Source organism: Nothobranchius furzeri, chromosome 7 (genome assembly GCF_043380555.1).
Source record: "Nothobranchius furzeri strain GRZ-AD chromosome 7, NfurGRZ-RIMD1, whole genome shotgun sequence".
Classification (NCBI taxonomy): Eukaryota; Metazoa; Chordata; class Actinopteri; order Cyprinodontiformes; family Nothobranchiidae; genus Nothobranchius; species Nothobranchius furzeri.
Genome location: NC_091747.1, coordinates 43887689 through 43914906, shown reverse-complemented (window position 1 = coordinate 43914906; position 27218 = coordinate 43887689). Strand labels below are relative to the sequence as shown.

The 27218-nt window shown below is 42.0% G+C and overlaps 1 protein-coding gene across 2 annotated transcripts in view; it reads right to left on the bottom strand.

The window, feature by feature from the left end:
* The window catches only part of cdh7a (cadherin 7a), a 200161-nt gene extending 172978 nt beyond the window's left edge, over nt 1–27183 (bottom strand). Inside the window, exons 1-2 of one of the 2 annotated variants that reach the window (XM_015975712.3) lie at nt 26977–27183; nt 26633–26895 (exon numbers count right to left, since the gene is read on the bottom strand). In XM_015975712.3, the coding sequence (XP_015831198.1) occupies nt 26633–26869 (237 nt within the window). In that variant the 5' untranslated portion in view covers nt 26870–26895; nt 26977–27183. Of the gene's footprint in view, nt 1–26632 lie in introns of both variants that reach the window. The other variant, XM_070553097.1, reaches the window with a different exon arrangement.
* Between the last annotated feature and the right edge of the window lie 35 nt (nt 27184–27218).

Sequence of the window (27218 nt, the reverse complement as noted above, 5' to 3'; positions counted from 1 at the left end):
GTGAAAATCAGGTAAGCCTTTCCACACATTCTAGCAGCTGAATAGATTTTATTGCTGCAGACAGTTTCTAGTGCATCACCCTGCAGTCAATAAAGTTAATGTCACTTTTGTTTTCCAATATTAAAGACCCTCGCTTTCTTTGCTGAAGGCTTTTGTGGCCATGATTGCATTTTTGAGTATTTTCCAGACACAAAGTGCTGCTGACAGTAACGGGGTTTTACAAGTTTATTGTACATCTGTAGGGCCACATCTAACAAATCTGCCAATTCCTTCTTTTATTACTTGTGGTGAAAAAAAGAAAAACGTCAGTAAATATTGAATTTTTTGTCCAACATTACTCCTAAAACCATTTACACAGAAATCTCTTTTGTGGAAATATTCAAAGGTTTAATGGATAACTTCTTAACAAATGAAAATATTTTGGGTCTTTAAATCTTTTTTATTGTACTTCTGAAATTGAATCAAATCCACAATTGGATGTGGCAGCACTAATATCAGTAAAAGGTATGAAAGAAGGGCCCAGATGACCCGCTTCTGAAATGACTCCAACCTCAAATCTAAAAAAAAAAAAATTTATAAACCTTGACATCACCATCATGTTTATATTACTGAATTATTCTAGCAGAAATATTTTGATATTCCTTCTGGAATTGTCTCAGGCTCCACTAGAAATGCTGAAGCTAGCTGCTACTTATCTTTTCATTCAAAAATAGCCATTAATTTTCATTTAAATGACCTTGAAACGGGGGGAAAAAATAAGAATTTTAAAGGAGAACCAGTACAAAATTTCTGAGACCAGAGTTGTAAGTCAGCAACTGTGTGTTTATGTATTATGTTTGACTGGATTGACAAGCTAATGGTTAGTCTGAGTGGGGCCAGGCCTAATCTCCTCCATTATGTCAAAACACAGAAGATTGTGTTTGAATAAGAAAAGTCGTAGAAAGTTCATCTAGAATCTCTACCGTCATTTGCCGAAGCAAAATTGACGGTATATCAATGCTGTATTGGACCCTCACAGGTCTGGCCAGTATTGTGGCTTGCCCATCACAGCGTGTTTACATAGAAACATGGTGTATTATTTAATGGGTGATTTTCTGTTTACTGTGGTTCAAACACGATGTATGGCAGACCCCCACTGACTGGCATCCGTAGCAGCCCAATCACAGTGCTCTAGTGCTCTATATACTGAGCAAGGATCCTTTGGAGGTTTCTTCTTGTTAAAAGGGAGTTTTCCTCTCTGCTGTCGCTAATTGCTTGCTTATGAGGATTGCTGTAAAGACTCTGACACTAGTCAGTGACTCGATGCAACCTGCTGGGTACCCTATATAGGAAACTGATTGCTTAATGAACTGACCTGTATTGGAATGTTTACTATGTGAAGTGCCTTGAGACGACTCTTATCGTGATTTGGCGTTATATAAATAAACTTGAATTGAATTGAATTGAATTAATGGTTTGGTTACTGCGACTGAGCAAAACTACGATGGCCACAGCTCCATAGAGGTCCAATCACAGCGCTCTATTTGCTTAGTGGGCCAATCACAGCACTTGTTGGTGGGCAGGATGTTACTGGTACAAAAATGTGGACAGCTTGTTTGAAAAAGCTTTGGCTTCAACTTTGGATTATTTAGACTTGGGCTTTTCCTTGAGTCAAGAGTACATAGAGGTACTTAACCGTTACTTCACACTAGAAGCGTTAGCGACACGGAATGGCAGCAGAATGTCACTGCTTCTAATACAATCCATTATAGTCTATAAGGGTGATTAAAACCAGGCGCAACGCAGAAAATGTCAAGCGCGTCTCAGAAGTGGCGCCGCAAAAGAAAGGATGGGCTTCTATTTATGCCACGAGCCACTTCTAAAAAGGGAATGGCAATTTATGCAGTTAACATAGAGCTAGACAGGAAATCACATATAGTTTCAGCTCCAGAACAGGGGCTTCCTTTTCAATTTTCAAGAAACTCCTGAAGACCCTGCTCTTCAGAGAGCATCTTCTAAACTAGCACCCTCCCTGCCCCCTCCCCCTCTCTACTGTCCACTCCTTGTGCCCTCCTTTCCATGATTGATGTCAAGTTGTTGTTGTTGTTGTTTTTGTTGTTGTTAGCCTCATGGGCAACATGCCGATTTTCACTTGTAAGTCGCTTTGGACAAAAGCGTCTGCTAAATACATAAACATAAACATAAACAAGCCCCTAGTAATACAAAAATAAAAAGACGACTGCATCTGTGCAATTTCATATCTCTGTAGATTACGTCAGTACAAGTGACTTAAGGGCTTATTTACTCCCAGCATTGTTCCTGAAGTTTCCCTCTTTTGCTTTAATGGTGGATGGCATAAACTTGAGTTATTTTGTGATTTTGCAAGTTAAGCGAGGAGAAAGAAAACAGAAAACAATCTGTTATATGTATAAAAAATATATAACAACATAAAAATCCTGAGGCGCTTCACAAGAACAAAACATTTTAAATATAATTTTTTTAAATGATTAAAAAAAGGGTACAATGAGAACAAATTGTGATTAAAAATGTAAGAAAGAGAATAGGAATAGGAAAGAGTGAAATCCACGAATTTCTGGGAAATGAGAATCAGAATGATTTTTTCTTTTGCCGTGTGTGGGAAAAATCACTGTCGCTACTCTGCTGAGGCTTCCAGAGTTTAGGGGTAAGTCCTTAATTTAGAAATAGGAAAACTGCCTCGTTGATTAACGTCCATAGTGGTGAATATGTCCTGTTTTTTGTATTTTGAGACAGTTTGAAGGAGAACCGTAGATTACACAATACACAAAGTCATTGGTTCTCAATTAGCGGGGCGGGGGAGGAGCAGATGGAGATTCACTGACGGTGAATCCAAAGTAGATTGCATAATAAACACACTCCCTTCGCTGCTCTGGATACCATGACATCAATTCAAACCCCCTACCCCCATCCTGTCGGACTTATACCGACGGAAGATCCACACTTCCTTACATTATATATTTGGACATTTCCCATGAGGGGGGCGCGACACCTGACATGCATTCGACGGGGGAGGGGGGCTTTCCTTAAAATAATGTAGAACCACTGCACAAAGTGATCATTTCATCTTAACTGTTGAAAAGCACCAATGTGTTTGCACAAAGTGAAGTAAAGACGGTTGTTATGGTAACATGGTTCATACAAGTGCCATTTTATTAACCTTTGCATCATTGTTAATTTCTCATGATACACATTTGAAGGGTTTCATGTAGAATTCTCTGTGGTGGTTTTTGCAAGCTCATAATTTATTCACAGTTAAATGGTTATTTTTGGAAGAAAATGTTATGATGTTCCCGCCATAAGTTCCCCAGTCTGACCAAACATGCTACAGATAGCTGCTATCGCTAGAGCTTGAATGTGACCTGAAAACCTGATGTAAATAACCATATAATGCACAAATTATGACAGTGTTTTTCTTTAAAGCCTCTAAGATTGGAGATGGTAGCAGGAAACTGTTTTGTTCTTAGCCTCATTTTATGTGGCCGTTAGCTTATCTAAGGATCAGAACAAATCTCTGTTTCTCCAAACGAAGGTCATTCAAAGGGGTTTAACAATGATAGTTTTCACAGATTCTCACTTCAAAAGATCTTTTATATGTTAAACTGGCAAATTATTTTCAGAGAAGCGATTCGAACAAGTTGCACATCGTAGTTTACAAGATTGAAAATCGTAAATAAAACAGACTGTTATTGTTACAACACTTTAAACAGGAGATTTTTCAAGGACCACAGCCACTGTTTTTGAGTTCCTGTGCCTGGTTCCTTTTTTCTGTGTGCAGTAGCTACCTACCATAACCAACAAACGTGCCCTTTGCCTACCACTGGCATTGAAGTACGCAGCATGAACTCTGTGACTCAAGCCTTCCTTTAGTTCTTTGAGGATGAAATAAAAAAAAGTCCAAAACGTATCTGAGGCCCAGTTTTAGTGAGAAAGAAAAGAAAACATGGGGATAGTGCCATTTCTTTTACAGTATCGACTGTGCTGCTATGATCCAAAGGGATTATAAACAACTCAAACAAGCAGCACTACTTCAAACAATAAAACACCTTGTTAAAACCCCAACATGAGAGAACCTTTGGGAAGGAAGACTTTTGATGTGTATACAATCCCTCCAGTAGAGAATATATTTAGTCTTGCACCAGGAATAAAAAAGGAGCAAATCACTCTCCTGACTCCATTCTTCATTCTAAGGGGTATTGGGAGCCAAATTCAATAACAACCTTAGATCATAGCCCAATCCATCTCTGAATCATCTCATAGTCTTTGCATAGCTTTATCCCCTCGGCATAATTTAAAACTGTCAGACTATGAACTCATCTCCGCTATAGAAAATGAATGGGCTGGGTTCCAGGAACAGGATCTCTTCACAGAAATACCTCCGACTTCTGTTGATTCAACACAATCCAACTCAAACTTATATCTACACATAAAAATAGAATTTTGTTTGGATTGAACACATGTAAGCAGCTACTAGCTTGGCTTGAAAGTGTGAAAAACAGCTTTTTTTCCCCTTCACAAATACATGCAACTTATGTCTCCTATTGAAGATTCATACTGAAACTATGGGAAGGAAGAATAAGAAAATTAATAGAATAATTTAAACGCAACTTTTAAATTACACAAAAGGATAATGGCCTTGGTTTATATGGGGGTTATTAAAAAAAAGAAAAAGAAAAAGGCACGCATTACCTGAATAAGCCAATATCTACTTATCTCTGTTGTCCCTGAAATTGAATGAATGCTTTGGGGCAAAAGAACAAAAATGAAGTGAATAGATTCAGAAACATTTAGATCTTTCAATCCAGTTACTGTAGAATTATGAGTCTCAGTCCTCCCGAAGTCTGCTAATAAATGCATCATTTTACTAAAACAAGTCATGTAGAGTTGCTGATAAGGGAGAGTTAGTGCTGCTCACCGAACCGTCAACTCATTATTGTTTCTGGGGCACGCCTGTACCTCATCTCAAAGAGAGAATGCATTAAAGGTCACTTCCTTAATTACAATTATTTGGTCATTAGGTGGAGGCTTTGAAGGAATATGTAAATTAAATTCTTCAAGTGAAACAGCTGAATGCCAAATATATACGATTTAAGTAGTGCTACCACTTCAGCAGAAAGCCTAAGTCATGCCCATCTACTTCCATGGATCCCTGGAAGAATGAGAAAATGAATGCAAGCTATAGAAGATAGTTTTTAATCCCGTATCAAGTGGGCCCCAGGACCAGGCTTTGGGAGCCCGCCCCTGCAATGAGGCAGATGAGAGGGAACGGCGTCTCTAACACAAACGACCATAACTCATCTATTTTCCTCCCATATGCCTGGACTGAAGGTGCTGTATGGGCAGCGCTCCTGACGGAAGTGATGCTCCTTGTGTGCAGAACGTGGCCCTCATGGAGCGCGAGTCCGGTGTATCGGGAGGGGCAGCGCTGCGTGGGTGGCTGATGGCAGATGTCTGATGACGGACAGATATTTTATCAGAAATCTTGGAAATTTCGACTGATAAATGACCAGTCCTCTTAAAGCGCTGTGGGAGGCTGGACGTTCCCACAGCCCGGGGGGATTTTTGACAGGTGGGGTGGGGGGAAGGCCAACAACGGCCATTCTGGGATTCTCCAGAATTCACAGCTGGCCAGTCCGCCACCGTAGTAACCAGTGTTGGGAATATTACTTTAAAATAGTAATTAGTCATAGTTACTAATTACTTTGTCAAAAAAGTAACTCAGTTACTTACCGAGTTACGAGATTATAAAAGTAACTAATTTCCAAGAAAAATAACTACTTAGTCAATTTTTTCATTAAAGAATACAAGAAAAATAGGTTCCCCTCTTAATTAAACTTACTTAATTTATTATAAATTACTACAATAGTGAAATATTAATGACTAATGACTGGAACATAATAAAATGTATGTCCAAACTGTTTTTTTTTTTGTTATTTAAATAAATAAGCACTTAACAGGAGGACCTACTAACAGGAACATTACACTTATCTAGACTATTAAAAGGTCACTGTGTGATATCTAACAAGACCTCAATCAGTCAAAGTTTATAATTAGTAATTAATTAGATTGCTCGTTACTGAAAAAAATATTTTGTTTACTAACGCAGTTATTTTAAACAGCGTTATTCCCATAACTGCTCTGTTGTGTCTACAGCAGGGGTGTCAAACTCATTTTAGCCCAGGGGCCACATTGCGAGGAATCTAGTCCCAAGTGGGCCGGACCGGTAAATTAAAAACAACTTCAGATATTTTTCTTTGTTTTAATACAATCAATATAAAACAAGGCTGGAGCCTGAGGACAGTGTATCCAAAATAGTACAAGTACAACTCCTGAAGTGCACTTGAAAATTTGAAAAAATAAAATAAAATCAATCAATAAATAAAACATTCTTTAGTTATTCAAAGAGCTTACAGATCACATGGCTAGATCAGTTTCATGCAGCACTTAAAGTATATTTGACTCATTTTACTTTACATATTTTAGCTTTCACCAGCACATCAATATCAGAAATCACATCCTGAGTGGCGGCCAACTTCAGGATGCGATTCAAGTTCTTGTGTGAGCCTTGAGCGCAGCTTTGTTTTATTTATACTCACTACAGAGGAAACTTGCTCACAAAGATAAGTTCATTTTCACTCTACATTCTAAAGTATGAAAATAAAGTTTACACAACCATCTCGCAGGCCAGATTTAACCCGCTTGCCCGCGGGCCGCATGTTTGACACCCCTGGTCTACAGCATGCAGTGACTGAAACAGTGAGAACACTGAGGGTCTCCGCCCACCCAGCCAATCATCATCGTGTTTGTAAGTGCGTAACTGACACTTCTCTCTCCCTGGCTGCAGCTGAAGCATGGCGGTCAGAAAGCATCACACTGTTGCTCAACGTTCGACAAGCACATAGTAACGCACAACCTTCCGTCCCCAGTAACGGTAACGGCGTTGCAACACTGGGAAAAGTAATTAACTAGATTATTCCGTTACCCAAAAAAAGAACGCTGTTAGTAACGCCATTATTTTAAACGGCGTTATTGCCATCACTGGTAGAAACATCATATTAGGTTATTAACTACAGCTAAAATCATGTTATCATGACTTTTATGGGTTTAAAGGGCCCGGTCATTTGCTCCGCCCCCTGCCCGGCTCTGCTATGCTCTGCTAGTGAGTACATAAGGGCATAAGGGCATAAGGCAAAGTGGATTAGAAAATAGCTCTTTTAGCCCCGTTCAGTTGCTTTCACTTTCCCGTTCTTCGGGAGACCTATGAGCCGACCGGAAAGGGAGGAGACTTAAGCCTGGGGCACACCGGAGGCGGAAGCGCCGCACCGTCATTTTTAAATAGAAGCCATTTTAGTTCATGAGAGTGGGCACACGGGGAGCGCCGCGTCCAGGCCCTGAAGATAGGCATCAGTTTTATCTAACATTATGCTTTACAACAGACGTGGAACGGCTTCACGGCACAAACCCAACCGCAGTTTTGACAACTTTAAAGTACTATTTATCCTAAAATATTTTAATAAATAGTGTACTTACCCACTGTTAATGAATTAGAGTCTCCCAAAACACAACGGCAAGTCTGATCACGTATAAACAATAAAGTCACATCCCGCTTCCTGTTCTCAAGTCCCGCGTGATGTTTTGACTATTGCACGACTTTCCAAGAATGGCTCAGTGGCGTGGCGCATCCTCTGTGACCACTTGGCTTTACAAAATCGTTGGCTGCGCGACGTGTTTGCCTCCGGTGTACCCCAGGCCTTAGGTTCTCTACATCGCCCAGCCCTAGTTCATAAGCACTAACCGGGGCGGGGTGTGTGTGTGTGTGTGTGTGTGTGTGTGTGTGTGTGTGTGTGTGTGTGTGTGTGTGTGTGTGTGTGTGTGTGTGTGTGTGTGTGTGTGTGTGTGTGTGTGCGTGCGTGCGTGTGGGGAGGGGGGGGGGACCTCCATAACTCACAGATGGCCAGTCCACCCCTGCTTTACAATGATATTGACACTCTCTGTTGGGCGCTCCTATAGGAAAACCTTAAATAAACAAGCGTGTGTACACACACAGGTGCTCACATGGTGCTCTCAAAAGTATGGGCTTGGGCACGTTAAACACAGGTCTTAAGACTATGGTGGGCACTTAATGCGTTGTGATTTATTATCGTGATTCTTCAGTTAAGCAATATTGATTATATATATATATTTTTTCTTTTCATCAAGTTGACGCAGTGATAGGTAGATCTTGTTGTATTGTTGTTGTGTCCCTTTTTTTGTGTCCGTTTGTTTTTTTTTTTTGTCTTTTTTTTCTGCAGGTCTAGAAGCAGACCCCACACCCACCCCACCCCACCCCCTCTCTACCCACCTTTTCTTTTCCTTTCTCTTTCACCTCTGTCTCCGTGTCTGGTCGGAATTACAAAGCATTCAACAACAATAACAATAAAGTTTTAAGTATCAGGCGTGACATTAAAAGCAAACGCTTTGATGCTCCACCTGAGAATAAATCTGTAAGTGTCATGGTCTGCGTCAGCCCCCTTCCTTTATGTTCCTCCTGGTGTCCTCCATCCCTCTCTAGATTCCCTCTTGTGTCCCTTTGTTCCCCCAGCTCCCCTTGTGCTCTCTTAGCGCCCTCATGTGTCCTTGTCTGCATCCCTGTTATGTGTCTTATGTTGTAGCCCTTTGGCGCCCTCTTGTGTCCTTTTTCTGTGTCAGTTTCTGTGTGTCAGTTTGTGTGTCAGTCTAGTGTCTGATGTTATCTTTTACTGTTTCCTCCCAGGTCAGCTCCAGCCTCGTTGTCCCCAGCTCAGTGTGTGTGTATGTACCATGTCCTCCTCCAGCTAGTTTGTGTTAGTCCTTCCCTCTGTCTTTAGGAAATTGTTGTTTAGTTTTGTGTTAAGGTATTTGCCATCCTCTGTTTCTGTTTTCCCCATTGAGTTGATTAGTGTCACCTGCCTTCCCTCCAGCAGCTCACCCCACACACCTGCTTCCTGTTTCCCTGATTGCTCCTCCCAGTGTATTTAAGCCCTGTCTGTCTCTGTGTTCTTGTCGGTCCATTGTTGTTTGTCAGCGTTGTTGTTCTTGTCAGCCTTGTCTCGTTCCTGTTCCTAGCTTCTAGTGATTCCAGTGTTGTCCAGTGTTTCTAGTTCTCTGAAGTTTTTGATTACTCAGTTTAGATTTTTGGATTTTTTGGTTTGGGCTCCCTGCTTCTTGGACTACTCCTAATAAAGAATTTTATTTTCATCATCCACCTCCTGCCTCTTGTCATCCTGGGTTCTGCATCTTGGGTCCTAAAACATCCTACCACATCAAATCCTGACAGAATGGACCGAACACCAACACAGGACCCAGCGGGAACTCCAGGTACACAGGAGATCTATTACGATGGTGATCCAGACCTTTGTGTGGAGTTCATTCGGAACTGTGCCCGTTGTTTGGACTTGAAATCCTCAGAGTTCGACAAGGTGTCGTATATGGTGCTTTGGTTGAGGGGTAAGGCCTTGCAGTGGGTTGCTGACCACTTTGACATAGAGGATCTTAGGGCGGTGTCGTTTTGGGACTTTGCTGCATTGCTCCTCCGCACTTTTGGCCGAGATCCTCCTCCACTAGTCGCTCATGCCACCTCAGCATCTCAGATGAGTTACACCGCCACACCCTCACCAGGTCCTGACAGCGCCACCACTTACTCTCCGGTGGGCTGTCATTCCTCCTCAATTCCTGCCAGTGTCCTCTCCATACCTCAGCTGAGCCAAGAAAAACCACGCCGACGACGCCGCAACCCTCCTGCTCCGGCGGTGGTCCCGGTGGACGCATCGCCTCCTGCTCCGGCGGTGGTCCCGGTGGACGCATCGCCTCCTGCTCCGGCGGTGGTCCCGGTGGACGCATCGCCTCCTGCTCCGGCGGTGGTCCCGAGGGTCGCATCGCGTCCTGCTTTGACTGATGAGGTCCAAGAGGTCCCGGTCCCGGCCCAGCCTGTCCAAGAGGCTCCGGTCCAGCCCATCCATCTGGACCCGAAGTCGATGGTGGTCAACGGCCCTTCCTGTTCCGAAGTCGACGCCCCTTCCTGTTCCGAAGTCGACGCCCCTTCCTGTTCCGAAGTCGACGCCCCTTCCTGTTCCGAAGTCGACGCCCCTGATGACGACATGTCCAAAGTCGTCGCCTCGCCTGACGACGTCGCCTCGCCTGACGACGTCGCCTCGCCTGACGACGTCGCCTCGCCTGACGACGTTGCCTCGCCTGACGACGTCGCCTCCCCTGACGACGTCGCCTCCCCTGATGTCGGCTCGCCTGACGACGTCGCCTCTCCTGATGTCGGCTCGTCTGACGACGTCGCCTCTGGTCTGATGTCTCTTCTGTCTCTGGTTCCGGTGGTGATTCTGGGGGTCGCGCCGGTCCAGCCTGTGTCCCCGGCCCGGCCTGCGGGGCGCCTCTACTGCAGGCGCCGCCCTCCAAGGGACTGTCGTCACCTCCTCGTCTGCCCCAGGCGCAGGCCCCCAAGGGTCCATCCTCGTCTCCTCATCTGCCCCAGGCGCCGACCCCCAAGGGTCCATCCTCGTCTCCTCATCTGCCCCAGGCGCCAGCCTCCCAGGGCCCGTTGCCTCCTCATCTGCCGCAGGGGCAGGCCTCCTCACTCTGCTGATCCCTGCCGCCTCTCCTGTGGTCCCTCGGTTCTTCTGGGCCCTCCCTCCGGGTCCCCCTCCTCCCGCCCTGCTCCTGGTTCCTGTGGGCGTCTGGGATTCGCCCTTTGAGGGGGGGGTACTGTCATGGTCTGCGTCAGCCCCCTTCCTTTATGTTCCTCCTGGTGTCCTCCATCCCTCTCTAGATTCCCTCTTGTGTCCCTTTGTTCCCCCAGCTCCCCTTGTGCTCTCTTAAAGCCCTCATGTGTCCTTGTCTGCATCCCTGTTATGTGTCTTATGTTGTAGCCCTTTGGCGCCCTCTTGTGTCCTTTTTCTGTGTCAGTTTCTGTGTGTCAGTTTGTGTGTCAGTCTAGTGTCTGATGTTATCTTTTACTGTTTCCTCCCAGGTCAGCTCCAGCCTCGTTGTCCCCAGCTCAGTGTGTGTGTATGTACCATGTCCTCCTCCAGCTAGTTTGTGTTAGTCCTTCCCTCTGTCTTTAGGAAATTGTTGTTTAGTTTTGTGTTAAGGTATTTGCCATCCTCTGTTTCTGTTTTCCCCATTGAGTTGAATAGTGTCACCTGCCTTCCCTCCAGCAGCTCACCCCACACACCTGCTTCCTGTTTCCCTGATTGCTCCTCCCAGTGTATTTAAGCCCTGTCTGTCTCTGTGTTCTTGTCGGTCCATTGTTGTTTGTCAGCGTTGTTGTTCTTGTCAGCCTCGTCTCGTTCCTGTTCCTAGCTTCTAGTGATTCCAGTGTTTCTAGTTCTCTGAAGTTTTTGATTACTCAGTTTAGATTTTTGGATTTTTTGGTTTGGGCTCCCTGCTTCTTGGACTACTCCTAATAAAGGATTTTATTTTCATCATCCACCTCCTGCCTCGTTCATCTGGTTTTCTGCATTTTTGGGTCCTAAAACATCCTACCACATCAAATCCTGACAGTAAGGCTTGTCACCAGCATTCAGACATCAATTCTGCTTGCTTCACAGCCAGACAGGACACGTTAAAAAAAAAAAAGTGATATTGACAGGCCGATAATATCGAATGTCCACCTTTCCCTTACGGTGCTCAAGCACAGGTTCAAAGGTAAAAAATCATAAATGTGAATTATTTTGTTCCCTTTGGCAATAAAACCAAACCAAAGCAATACACATTCTGGCTAGATGTTTAAAGAATTGGAAATATATCAAGACTAGGTGCCTGTGCATGTTAGCAAAAGATGTAAACATGTTTCTTTCAGAAATGACATGTATGAAGACTGAAATTTACCAAATAGCTGTCTGCCAGCTTAAAAACAGCTTTCAAACAGTATTGTGTTTGATTATGCATCGTTATTGTTTGGCTAAGCCAAAAGACACAAATTAAAAGCTGAATTATGGCATTCTGTAATTCAATTAATGGCTCTGGGTGATTAAATACGGAAGACTAATGAATTGAACACAGTAATTCACACACAAAACAAAGATAGAAATCATAATTAATGGACTTTCCTCCACTCCTGCTGACTTGAATCTTTTCTCCATCTGACGGCATTTTAAATAGAAAAACACACTTGGTGTTATATTTGCGTTCTCTTGCTGCCAGCTGCTTTTTATACACAATGAAACCCCTGACAGCATCTTGGGCTGCGACCAACATTGTCTGCAAATGATAAAATACACCTCAAAGAGCAAAGGTACGGCAGCACCGTAGTGAATCACCCACATTAGCCCGCTGACTCGCTCATACAATACCCTAATTACCTTGTGCTTTATGCACACATTCCTCTCCACAAAGCAATGAGCCGTTGCACAACACATTGCTATTCAAGACACAACACATTAGCCGAGCGAGAAGCGGCTAAAGAAAGCGATGTTTGACCGTGTTATTAAGAGGAAACCCACAAACTGCAGCCTGTTTGGATGTTTTTCCCTTCTCTACTTTGTTCTGTGTGACATAAATGAAAACAACACTGGTATGGATTTAGGCACGATGTCTTTAACGTACCTCGGAAAGGTTTGTCTTGCTTCTGAGACAGAAAGCAGCAGGAGGAATACTATCCAAAGAGCTTTGCCAAAACATGTAGGTCATTTCCCCTCCCAGTGGAAATATGGGCTGTTTTAGGATTAGGGGCTATGATTCATTACGAGGGAATTTAATTACAGTGAGAGGTGGCCAATGCACCCCCCATTTTAGCATATTAGGGTCCCTTCATCTATTGGATGGTAAATGTCTAGAAGAGAAAGGGTGGGAGTTAAATAGAAATTGTGTGTGTGTGTGTGTGTGTGTGTGTGTGTGTGTGTGTGTGTGTGTGTGTGTGTGTGGTATAGAGCTTCGTTTTAAACAAAAGTACATGTGTACACTCATACATGACAGCAGATTACTCTGTGTAATCAGGTTAATGTGAGATAATGTGTTTACGTATTTCCCCTTGATTCAGAATTATACACCTCCTACTTCAGATGTATAACTGTGTGTGAAAGCAAATACCAGTAGATGTGATACTGAGCCCCACAGCACTGTCACATGACCCCATTTATTATGGTACAGATGTTATTTGTACAGTACGATTTTAACTAGGACTACATTACACTGTGATATGGATGACTATCATGACCAACAAACCAATTGCGATTCCTGATCAGTGAGCTTTAGCATCCTAGATACTTGCATCCAATTAAAACTATTATTTATGACAGCAGGAGTCTGAATTGTCCCCAGTTAGGAATGAGCTTGCAGGTAAAACACCGCCATAACGTTGCACGACCGCTTTCGCAGCCGATGGAAAGAAGGGGTGTGTCTCTTGGCGACACCATATTAAAGTCCCATTAGTTGTCACACACACAGGTGTGTGTGCGAAATTTATTCTCCGCATTTGACCCATCCCCTGGGGGAGCGGTGAGCTTCAGACAAGCCGCGCTCCGGAACTATTTGGTGGTTTAACTCCAACCCCTTAATGCTGAGTGTCAAGCAGGGAGGCATTGGGTCCCATTTTTTCAAAGTCTTTGGTATTACCCAATACAAGATGCAATGCTCCCTTCTACAGGAGCCCGTGAGGACAAAAGAATTGTAACAAGCAGTTAAAAAACTTTCGCCATTCATAAACATTTTACACATTTACCTCTTCACCCGTTGCCAGTGAAAAAAGAGAGTCTAGTGTACTTGTCATTTTGCTGGAGGTTGAACGATCTGACGAAGAACTCATTCAAAAATTCCCAGGGATGGCCATTCATTGGTAAGATCTTCCCCAAACACAAAAATGTTGATCGCTTGCAAGGGTTTTGATGTGTACAGCCCCCCCCCCCCCCCCCCCCCCTCACCAGGGAAATGACACACTGTCACTTTAAGATTGTTTAGCTTGTAGAAAAAAATTCTAGTTTCTGAAAACACAAAAACCTATCTGACTTCTTCCTGAGAAAAGGAGGTCTGTTCAGATGAATATTTCTGAAATTAGACTTCATCTAGAAGTGGGGAACAATCAGATTACCGGAGAGCTTGGATGTTTGTCGGAAGCAAATCTATTGCAGCTTTTATAGACTTCAAACAAGAATCCCATCAGAAGCAGCGGGTTATTCAAAACAAATCAATCTCAGAACGCACTCAACATAATGAGCATCTACCTGGAGGTTTCTGGAGGGAAACAGATATCATAGAAATGGAAAATTCAATATCCTTACAGTCTTCATAGCTTTTAAAATGCATAAGGTTAAGAAAATGTGAAAAGCATCATCTTTCTTGTGTTGTTGAGATTTCTCTCATTTGACACTAATACTCATGTGGAACGTATGTTTGTAAAAAAAATACACACCCTTTCTATACATCCTCGTTGCTTTTTCAGTGGATTTCAGCCAATCAAACAGCTTCTTTTTAGATGGTATCTTCTCCATTAAAGGAAGTCCAGCCTAAACGTGTTCACACTTCACAGAAACAGTCCTTCAGTCCGTCATCTGGGGGTCAAAAGTGTTAAAACTTCAGCCAATCCTAGATCGTGCGCAGCTGGGATTCACCATGCTGACTTTATTCAAAGCGGTGGGGAGAGCTTGATAACGCCATCATACCTAATGTTATTGTCACCTGATTTCCACTTTGAAGAGGAAAAATAGGAAGATCTGAAAACATAGCTTTTGTGAGTATTCATAATACATCTTTACGCCCAGCACAGGCAGAGGACCGCTCCTGAATTATTCAGAATCAGACCTGTTGGGCATGTTGAAAAAAATAAAATCAATACATCAGCACTTCAGGACTGCAACCTCCAAATCCAGACTAAAATATGCTTCTAAAATAAGATCCAGGCAGACAACTTAAAAAGAATATTTCCTCTAACTACCCCGGCATCTCCGGCCCACCTTATCCCTTAATGTTTAATTGATTTACAGCTGCTATGTGGCGGATCTATCCTAAACAAAAAACCAAATGGAAAAATGATACATCTCTGCTTCAAGAGGTACAAACAGACCATCATAAATTAGAGGGTGTTGCCAGGAGGTGAGAGAGAGGTAGAGCCAGTAAATCCTGGTTGTCAAAAGACAAACCATAAAAACAAACATTCAAGACATGAGTGACCCTTTGTCAGAAACTCAACTGGTTTCTTGTCTTTTTTTTCTATAAAATTGGGTTAGAGGTAGATTTCACCATTCCGTAAGAGTTTAACAAGGTGGGACAGCAGTAGCTCAGGAGGGAGAGCGGGTCCAGTAATCAGAAGGTTGCAGGTTTGATCCCGGCTCCGACCAGAGAATACTGCTGTTGTGTCCTTGGGCAAGACACTTAACCCCCCTTTGCCTGCTGGTGGAGGTCGGAGATACCGGTGGCGCCAATGGTCAGCCACCTCGCCTATGTCAGTGCGCCCCAGGGCAGCTGTAGCTACATCGTAGCTCATCCCCACCAGAGTGTGAATGTGTGTGAATGGGTGAATGACTGATTGTGTTGTAAAGTGCCTTGGGGGGTCCCAGGACTCTAGAAGGCGCTATACAAATACAGGCCATTTACCATTTACCAAACCTGTAAATAATGTGTTGATTAGACCACCTCGAAAAACCAAACCAGTCGGAACACAAAGTGACATAAAACGTTTTCATGTCCGAAACCGAAACATTATAAACTTGTTCAATCATCATAAAGGTGTGAATTGTGGTGAATCTCCACTTTCTGTGGACTGTCAGTGGCAAATGAGTTAAGTGGAACTCAGAGCTTGAATGGTTTATTGCAATCGGTGCAACTCCATGTGGTGTCAATACATCACGGACATCACCAAAATGACAACGATCCTAACCCTAAATCCAGATAAATGCAAAAGAGTAACGTTTATGTGCGATATTTGATAACGTCTCTATAAACAGGTTATATGGACCCAGATGGGTTATGCAACATAAAGCAAAGCCATAGATTTTTATAGTAACACAATTTTTACTTACAAGTCTTAGCCAGGCTACTTCCAGGAGTGTTCCCTTTTTGCCAAGATACCCCTCAGAGCCAAGAAACCCAACCAGAACAACAACCAGAATAATAAAAATAGCATGGTACACATGTGTTCATTAGTGAACCTCTTGGTGTCGGCTGCAGGGTTTTGTCACCTTGCCACACTGGCGGTGTCCCACAGTGTCCAGTCTCTGCTGGTTTTAGTTGTAGATGTAACCAGCAGTTAGCTCATTTGGGATTTGTGGCTTCAGTTAAGATATTATTTCAGCCTTTCCAATGTTAATCAGCTGCTCCCGATTGTAAACCAGCTTGTTGCCATGGCTACGCATCATAACAAATGCTCAAAAAGTGAAAAAAATAGCAGTAAAAATCCTCCAAGCTTCACAGCACCAGAAACAGAAAAGTAAAATGTCCAAAAAATACAATTTTTCTTGAAAAAACTAGAAGAAAAAATGTCCAAGAAAGGGCAAAACTTACATAGAGTCAACAGAGCTACTCCAACAGGCAGCCACCCAGAGCAGAGCAGTTCCTATCACTTTTGGCTTCTTCTCCATTTATCAACTGTCTTGTTGGGAATCAGGGATTAGCTGAAGTCAACTCAGCTCTTGCTAAAATAAGTTGATGATTCTGTTATTGTTCACCGCCTCGTTTTCAGCTCCAGTCTCTTCCTTTGTTATAAATAAAACTCCTTTATTAGGAAACTCATTTGAGGCCAGAGTTTGAGGCTTGCTGAGATAAAACAACAACTCTTCACAGCTTGTTTTCTCTTTGTATAAATTGCACCGCCGCCACTGCGTCCTGACCTCCCTCTGGACTTTCACTTGAACTTCACATCTTAAAAGTTGCCTAGGCGATGTCGAGTCCAGCCCCCTACAGTACATATGGGAGTGTAAACAATGTTCCTCTTGCTGTTCTCCATCCTTCCCCGCTGATAACTACCCTCTTGTCTGGTTTTCACTGCTGTTTTTATCCTGTCTGAATCCCGGGCTCAGATAAAGGCTTTCCCACCCTCCCACAGGCCCCCAGGATGCTTCATGAGCTGCTCGCAATGTGAGCGCTTTGTCCCTGGGTATCGGTGTATGATGTCCCCCTCCTGTCAGCTTGAATCACCCTCCTCTCTGGCTCAACAAGCTGCTCTCACTACTCCTCAGCTGCCGCCGTGCCAGCGTGTTTATGGCACCAGAAAGTGTGAGTAGGCACTGCTGAGGCTGACCTTTACAGCAGTGCCCTGTGCTCTATGATTCTAACCCATTTGACAGTAAACGCCACATAGAATGCTAATGAAGTAGACTGCACAGTAGCATATTATGCCCACTCCAGTGTAATTATCTGTGGGATTGCCCTGCACCCCGTGGTGCATATTGTTTGATTATTAAACAGAATTACTGTATTTTAGACCTTGAATTCTTATTGCGAAGTAAAAAATGACTAATGCATACTTTGCATTACTTTTTGCATTAAAAATATAATTTATGCCATAATTAAAGTAGTGAACTGAGATGTGTCTTACAAATTATTGTAATTCTCACAAACTAAGATCATTTATGTTAATTGAACTGTTAGCACTCAAAAAAGATGGCGCTCACATCTACTACCATGCCAAATTTAAAGCAACGCCAAATAGTTTTTAACACTTTAAGCTATTGCTTTAAAACTAGTTTCAGTGATTCTTGAAGCAGAAACTTGACCAACTTCTGACTGGACAGCACTCTTCTTCTGCTGACCAGAAACTGGCACATGTAGGTGCACTAGTGGGAGTTCTCTACCTGCTGCACAGCAATAGTTATTTACAGTACAGATAGGCTAGCAGTTGGCTTTTTCAGTGTGCTAACTGTCAAAAAAAAGGCACAAAAAAGATGAAAACATTTGCTTTTTTGCTGGCATCATGGTGGAGCCTGGAAGTAAAAGTAAGAGTAATGTCTTCGGAGACAAAGCAAAGACCTAAAACCAGAGTGAACATCGGTCTACACTCATTTGGGGCTATGAAATAATGGACTGATGGTGACCTGGCTTTGTTGCTACTGGATTTGTGAGTAATACATTTTTCATCCAAAAGTGTGGATCTTTTTAATTTGTGGCTTATTTACTATCAGTTGTTTTGTGTTAGCGTTGACTCTCTTAGAGCTAGCTACATCAGGCTGCTGCAGGGTTGTTTACAACAGCTGTAAATCTGCTTTCAACCAGTAGGAGGGAAACGTGGGGAAAGAAAAATGAAGTGACTGAGTTAGAGCCATATCTAGTTCACTATGTTGGTTAGATGTGGTGGCCATCTTGAATTGGATTGACTTCAAATTGACTAAATTGACTCAATTATAGCAACATTTGTTTTTAAAAACATTAATTCATTGTAACGGCCATCTTGAATGAGGATGACTACAATGAATCCATTACAGATCCAATGACTTGCTACTGACAGTTTAATTAGGATTTGTTAAATGGTGCATGAGATATGTTTGCAACTAGTTGACTCAAAAGTTGGTGTCAAGGTTTTATTGCAAAGTTGTTGCCAAATCAATAAATCTTCAGAGTGTGTGCTGTGTATAACCTAAAATACCAGCATACTCTATTTGAACTAAAAATTTATTAAACTGATTGAGTTGTAGCCATTTTTGCACTTGTTAACACTGATATTCTGTGGTAGCCATCTTGAATTGGGTTGAATCAAAAAGTTAATTGGTTATTTGTGAGATATTCTGGTAACAGAGTTAACTCCAACAGTAATCAAAAGACATGAAATAATATAAACACTTCGTGGTGGGGAAAAGTATGGACCTTTTAAATCCAGATGCATGAAAAAAAAAAAAATATATATATATATATATATATATATATATATAATGGTTAATTATAGTTTGTGGGTTTTTTTTGTTTGTTTTTTACAGTTATGTTCTTTTTTACATTGTGGTGAACTGTGAAAGGTGTGCTTTCAATCTCACTGTGCATGTATTCAAAGATAATAAAGACATTTTATCTTTTTTATCCTAATCTGTACAACGGGCACGTGTCTGCTGCAGTACTACTTCCACAAGGGGTGAGAAGTCTCGTACAGAGGTTTTAGGAAAGTACTAATCCTGGTAAAGAGACAATGGTTTAAGAAACTTATAAATATGTGGTAGCAAATACGGTATATTTGGCAACAACAACTTTAAGCTCAGTACATTCAAAACTTAATGAGTTGTTGTCATTACGGTTGCAGAGATGAACCGGTTTGACTATTAACCACAGTGTGAAACGGTGCGGTCATACCACGGTAAATAACGTCTCCAATAACGCAAATTAAAAAAAGACAATAGCGCTATCTGCACCGAGCAAAGCAAAAGCGAAGAAGCAGAACCAGCAGCAACGCCAGGACTGCTCCGTTTCCACCTAGGAAGCACTTTAAGTCTCCTGAATGGGAATATTTTAGATCCCTAAAGCTGCTAATGGAGAAATTCAAGTGATGGAGCGTGCATCTGCAAAGCAACACTCCCAACTTGTTTTGTCATCTCTCAGATCACCTTGGGAACAGATAAGCTCCAACTTAGTGATTGAAGTGATTAAACAGTAATACTAGAACAACCCAGTGAACAAAGGTTCATTTAGCAGTGTTGTTCTACATTTCCTCTGTATTTGGCAACAACAGGCCAATACAGCAAGCCATTTTAACATGTAATCAACACCTCTTTGTAATTTATGTTCTTAACAAGAATATAATTTATCTTTGCCCAAATGATATTCTTACTGATCAATATTGAAAATAAAGTTATGAAAAAGTAGAAATGATATAGAAAGATATTCAAAATAGCAAATGCACTAGAAGGAATGTAGCATCTTATTTCATTAAGGTGTCTCCATCCCTCGAATAAACGTCGCGTGTTCACCCTGGCCAGTTGTCTGAAGTTTAACCTTTTTGTCTTTTTAAGAAACTCCAAACAGCCTATCAGGCAAAACTAATTTAGGGTGTTTTAAAAGTTTTAAACTCCAATTTAAAAATTACGGAAATTACTTGGATTTTACAAATGAAGCAGAATCTCTGAAAAGCACCAATAAATAGTTCAAAACCTTAATAGAATGTAATTCCGCACTTCATCAACACTGTTAAATGTGTGTGTGTGTGTGTGTGTGTGTGTGATTTATTTATGTTGATACATATGTGATGCCAATTTATGTAAAATAATGATGGTAATCGTGAAACCGTGATTATTTCTCAGAGTATAATCTTACCACCAAAATTTATAATCATTCCAAAAGTTGTCATTTTTGGGTGTTTTCTTAGGATTAGCTCTGGTGGCCATCTTGAAATGGATTGACAGCAAACACTAATCAGCTGTAGATGAATGTCCAATGATGACTTTCTAGTAGATTTAATAAAATCTGACACCGTCTGACCTGTCAGAAGCAAGTAAAGCGTCATGTCTGTACAGAAGATGGATAGACACACACACACACACGCACGCACGCACGCACACACACACACACACACACACACACACACACACACACACACACACACACACACACAGAGGCAAGAACATGCTGAATACAACCAGCTCCTGTTATGAGGACGGTTACTAAGACTGTGCATTTATAGGATGTCTCTGTGAATAAGTATCTCTTTGCTCACATGTACAGTAACTCAGTAACTTCTAGCCTTATTTATGCATCAAACTGATAAAAAACAATCATCTGAAGCAAGACGTCTTCATGCATTAACAATATCAACACGGTATTTTTCTTTGGGTGGAGCAAACATTGCCTTTGAACATTCCTTACTCAGCAGATGCTTTGCAAATATTTAGTCTGACACCACCCTGCAGAAAGTGTTAATAGCATGATGTTTACCAGAACTGCCGATGTTTGTTAAGTGGCTGACTCGCCACGGCGCTTTCGCTTGTTTAAATACGAGCATCACCAATTTGTGGCGGAGGCTGTTTAGTTGGAGGTTTTTTAATGTAGGTCTCCACCAGCTCGACGCGACTGCAGCTGATTCCAGGCCAGCGTGCTTTACCCGGGGCTGGGTGCCAAGGCGTAATGAGAGATTTGGTTGTGAGATTCACAATCTGACAGAATGCATTAAAGCCACACCGACTGCAGATGCAAAGAGAGCAGTCAGCCCAAAGTGATGACTTCCCGTTTCCTACCAACTGGATCATGTTCCCCTTTGCTTCCAGCCATGCGGCGGGCCGAGTCATGCGGGGACTGCGCCTTTTGTTTGGACACAGGATCCTATTATTTGTTATGTTAGATTCACAGACACATCTGACAAAAGTGATTACTGCTCACGGCGTGTTTCCTTGACTGTTTTTGCCTGGAAATCCCCCAAAATAAAATATTGCTGCAGCCGCATCATCCTCTGGTTTTCTTTCTCTCATTTCAGAAGCAACACAAAGAATTATTTTCTATTAAGGTCATTTTCTCGACATGGCAGGACCTTGCATGTCGCTCCGGGTCAGGGTGTCCCACCTAGATATTTTACAGCAGCAGCATGCCCTTGTGATGCCAAACAAACACACACTGTGTGACAACTCTGATCTAAGGGAACGAATAATGCGACAGCCTCTCGAGCTCCCCGGCAGGCTGCTCCACCCGTGCGGAGCAAATGAATCAGATTTTCTGTATTTCTGAAAGATGGCTGGATTGAGCCGGAACATGAGGTCAGATGTAAAAGATTTTTACACTCCTGATGTTGTCGTCTTTGATTCAAAGACACAAAGCAAAATACAAAGCTGGGGGGGACAAAAAGCTTTAGGCCTTATAAATGTACAGATTTTTTTTCTCGCTTAAATGTCTGAAATCAGCTAAGGCCTCATAAACTTGACAGAAAATAACACTCAAAGTGGTGAAATCTGTAACTGAGCATTTATAATAGCTGGTAAGGAGTCTGTCTTATTGCTGTCCTGGTCTTTTTTTACAGAATTGTTGTATTTTGGCCACATTCGAGGGTTTTCCAGCATGACTGACCTGTTTAAGGTCAACGGTCAGACATTTTCCTTCAAGATCTGACCCACACCCAATTGCTGAATCATGACCTAGGTCCTTAATTGACTTGTGCTTACAGGGCTTTAGACCTTGTATTTAGTTCCAACCGGGCATGATGTGTTGCTTTTTGAGATCTTTTAGCCTATAACCAAACTAAGCCATATACTTAAACAATTCTATTGCTGTGATTCATTTTATTCTACAGGTCTGGGAGTAAACACAGAGACTCAAAATCCTGGAGCAGTTTCCAAGCCAGACCGAGGCTCTACTGAGGCCTTTCCACGGAGCTAGCTCTGCGGTCACGTGGGTCGGATGCTCATTAATTATACAGAATTTTAGGCTTTTAATACACTTAAACAGAAGAGTGAGAAAAAAATGCACCCCCCTCAGAGTTGTCATGAGTGTAAACTAGATCATTTAAACCAAAAACATGTTTTGGTACCAGGCTGTAAACATGTTTATTTCTGCTGTGAAATTGGTATTTTTAACATGGGAGTCAATGAGGATTTGCTCGCTTCTGACACCAGCCCCCAGCAGATGAGGGTGGAACTGCAATTTTTGGTACTTCCGGGTTGGGCCCAATTTCAGAGCCGCATTGTGGGGGCTTGGTGCTGCCATTAAAACAACAAAACTACATTCCACTATAATTGATCATGGTACTCTTCTATGATGCAGAATCATTTATGACTGCATCTCGATGTATTGATTATTCGATTATTTTCCTCAGCTCTATCCTACACCTCCCGGCCGGCTGTCGGGGGTGCGGGTGGGGTGTGTTTGGGGTTTGGGGCCACAAAGAGAGGCCCACGTCCGGCCCGCGGGCCTCCATTTGAGTATAGCTGCACTAAGGGGTTCAATATGGATGAAATTTGATGGCAAGAAAAATGCATAAAATGTGAAATAACTTTCCTCCACTAGGGGCACACTGTGTGGGTCAGGCTCAAAAGCTTATTGTGGTGAAGCTAGGCTACCACTTCTCCAACAAAGAGGGTTAGGAGCTTTGTTCTGTAAGAAAATAATTCAGTAAATATGAAAATGTTTCGTGTTCTTAGAACAAAAACAACAAGAAAAACAAACAAACGTTGGTTATTTATAAGCAATTATGTTATCATTGTACCAGCTCGGCCTAAATGACTTCTGATTAGGCTGGATGTGGCCCCTGAACCATGAGCTTCACACCCCTACCTTAGCCAATGAGTGACCAATGTCATGTTTTCTGTCTACTTGGACCCATGCTGGGGCAACAACCTCAAACCCGTTTTTAATTAAGTCTAGAATAGTTCCAGGTTGGCTTGGAAAGCCTTTGTCACTTAATTGAAACATTGTACTCAGGTTGTCTTTAATATCCACGTTTGTTTGCTGATCTGAAACATTTAGGTGACCTAAAGTAAAGCAGAAACAGAAGAAATCTGTTAAGGAGCAAACACCCTTTCACACCACCATATCGTTGATCAATCAATTCCCGAAAAGAGGGTGGAAACCTGCAAATGAGTTTGTGTAAATTCAACGTAGATGAGTGGATCTCGACTGTGAATATGTAGTCAGTCTGCTCGCATCCTTCAGGATTTCCTAACAAAAAATGCAATCAGACAGAAAAAAGTATAGAGGAAAAACCCTTCTAAGTGAGATATTGGCCTCAGATTGTGTTTTTTACTTTCAAATTGGCAAAAACATGAACACAACATTATAAATCAGAGCCCCCACCCCACCACCATCACCACTACAAGTCAGACACAACAGATATCTGGAGACAAACGGATCAGAGATGATAATGTTTCACCATGGACACATGGACAAGAAATGACCCTTAGCTGAACTCCAGCAGAGTCACAAATATGCTCATTGTGATGTAGATGCTCTCCTCCCAGCATCCCTCTGGCAAAACCCAGGGAGGAGAACAATAGGACAGTTTCCTAATTCCAGCAGGAGATGCTAATTCAGTTCAGAAACAGCAAGGAAATGGGCTCGCAGGAGCAGACCCCAGCAAATACACGACGGATAAGAAACGATTATCCCGCAGATGAGCGGAAAGATGAAAACTAATTTAATAATAAGACCAGAAAATTCTCCAAGATAACAGGGATCTAGAGACCAATCCGAGACCCATCTGGCTTGCACTGCACGTGCCGGAGCCTTTTTCTGCTGCCGGAGCGGTCCATTTAGACAACGGTGCTAAAAGCTGAGGAGTTTCGCTGCACTTACACTCTACAAAGTGAACTTTAACATTTATTTTAAGGAGTTGAGCTTTTAACACTCTTCACACAATGGTTCTAAGGTGCTCTTGTCTATCTTTTCTTGAGTGTTGCTTTTGTACTCTTAGGACATAAGACTTCCTGCAAATAATTTCTCCTTTTCAAATTATGTACTTGGCACATAAAGTTACAAGGTAATTTGGACGATTTTCCTCTTGAACGACTTGCTTTTCCATTCATTGCATTTTTGTTCATAATTTCTTACTTTTAACCTTTTAGATTGCAGTTATTTTACATCAATGTGCAAGAAACGCTCAGAAGAAGTCACATAACAACATTACAACCAACTTGTTCACATGGTAAAATCTCATGTAAAAAACAAATCTAATAAAACATTTTAGATCACTTATGCTGTATATTTTATTTATAAATGCAAATTTAAAACATGTAACTTGTTGAACTGAAATGCAAATATGAAAACCTTTCCTTTTCTGCTGCTTCCTGCTAAAACAAATGGGTTAAATCTTTATAAACTTTGAGTGTTCACTTTTTTCACTCCTGGTAGTTATTTTTTAACTGCTAATGGAGGATAATGTTATTAAAATACTTTTATTCGTGCAAGATTGATACAATTAAAAACAGAAAACGTGTGCAAACAAAATTTGCCTTTGTTTTATCAAACCTATATTATTATTTCTAATAAATCAGACCAGGTATTTAAAATATTTTGATTACCCTACTCACCGCCATTTTTTTACAGTGTGGGCGTTGGAACAAGCCCCCGCAACGTGAGAAGAAACATCCCAGCTCTAAACCTGATCTTCATCCGCGTACGTCACACGTCACGTGATCAGGAAGCAGAAAATCCACGTGTTAGGAGATCGTTTTGGGCCGCTGCTGTAAAAAAGTGAGGCACGAACCGGAAAAGCTTCTGCCGATCACAATTCAACAACGGATTATAAAAGAACGGATAAGGCTCGAAACGCGCGGATTCTTCCTGATGTAAGAGTTAAGTCTACTCTTTGTTTTGGTTGTTTTGCCGTTGACATCATCATAGAGCGCGCAATGTTCTGTGACTCTTAAAAAAAACTGTAAAAACACTGAAAAACGCCGGCAGCGAAGGGCTTTTCTGATCAGGAAACGGATGGCAGTGAATGAGTTAAACTGAATAGAAATACATTAAGTATTAAGTGGACTAAGTGAAGACATCACAATTGTTATGTTTTAAACAAAATTAAACTTGCAATATTTTATTTATTGATTCAGCAAGTTATTTTCTAGAGTGCACACTGCTTCTAAACCCCTTTAAATGATGCACATCTGCATCGAAAATCTTGCCTTTGACTATAATGTGATAAATTGGCTTGCCATAGCCTCAAGACAACCGGTGATTCACCTGTAATCAGCAACAAGCTGCTTATGCTAGTTAGCGTTACATATGCTAATGAGTCTGATCGCTATTTAATGCATTGATCTATAAAACATTTATAAGTTATTTTGGAGTAAACACACATTTATTACATTTTACAGAGTTTTAAATGCACATAAAAAAGTTAACATGCAAGTTTTTAGGTATTTTTTAAGCCTTTTAGTACCTTGAGACCCAGGCTATAGTCCATCTCTAGAATAGAAAATACTTCATAGTTTGATCTGCAAGAAGTGATTTAACACATGTATACACTTTCTAATAGCCAATAAATCTTTGTGGATGTTAAAAACAAGAATTATCTGTGTGTTTTAGTACATTTTCGGGTTTAATTAGGCACAAACAGCATTTAAATGTTCTAAACTGTTCCCAGAATGTGTAAATTGTGTTTATGTGCTATACTCTATAATAAAACTTCAGTGCAATCCAGGACGAGTTTTTAATCATCTAGTTTAGGGCATGTATCTACAGTCTCCTGCCTTTATTGGGCTTTTTACAGAGAAAAATGGGATGAATGAGGAAACTGCATTTCACAAAAGAAGGATTAGTCACTTTGTTAGCGCGGGCCTACATTAACGAAACCATTTGTGCCTTACATCAAACGTCGTTGGGAGGGTTTCACGCTTATTTACCTGCCAAAACAGGCATCACTTTGATCCATCTGCTTAGGTCTTGGCAGAATATCTGCTGCACAGAAACACATTTGTGTAATGTATACTTTGTTGTTGTTGTTGTTGTTGTTTTTCCTAGACTGATTACGATGCAAATGACTTTGTCACATCTACATTGATCTCTAAAAGTTTCTCTGTGCATTCTGGCTAGGGTGAAACACAGACTTCCTGCAAGAAATCTTCATGTTTGTTTTGCGTGTTATGTAGGACAGCAGGGATATGCACGGAAACTCTGCTGCATCCCAGATTCTGCAGGTTAACAGGTTATTGATATCTGTATCGCCATACAGGTGCAGTAAACCTGCAGGTGTATTTTTAACCAGAGGAAGATCCGGATTCCTGCAGCAGCAGATTGGTTCAAGTGGACCCAGAAACGCATCACTTACCTTGCCAACGTAGAGCGGCTCATTTCCTGTGTACTCCTCCAATACGAAGAACTGGTTCCATACCCAGCTGCGTTTGTGCCTCTGCAGGCCATCCCAGGGGTCTGGATCAGAGTGCGGGGACTTCTCCAGGTCCCCAGAGGTGGACTTCAGCCCCCAGCAGCAGCCTCTGCCCCTGAGGGTGAACAGGAGCATCAGGAGAGCCAGCGCTCCACGTATGCCTGAGCAGCACCGAGTCATCGTTTTAGGCTCCTCTCCAAAAAGCACTGAAGCAGGAAGAGGAGCTAAATTAAAAAAAAAAGTATGAAATGTCAAAACCCGTGGGGGTTTATCCGCACAGTCCAGACCTTGTGTTTCACCAGGAAGCAACAGCGGTCAGACCCTGAAACAGGCACATAAGCTCTTAATTTTCCTGCGTTGGTCTTCTTTCTTCATCGAGGACTGAAAATGAGGTAATCCCTTTCACTTCGGAGCCAGAAAGTTGACAACATGGCTAGCCAAGAGGGTCACCAGTGACTAGAGAGGCTTCGACCCAGACTCTTTGTAATTGGCACCTATCAGAACAAAAAAGAGGGAGGAATAAAGGAAG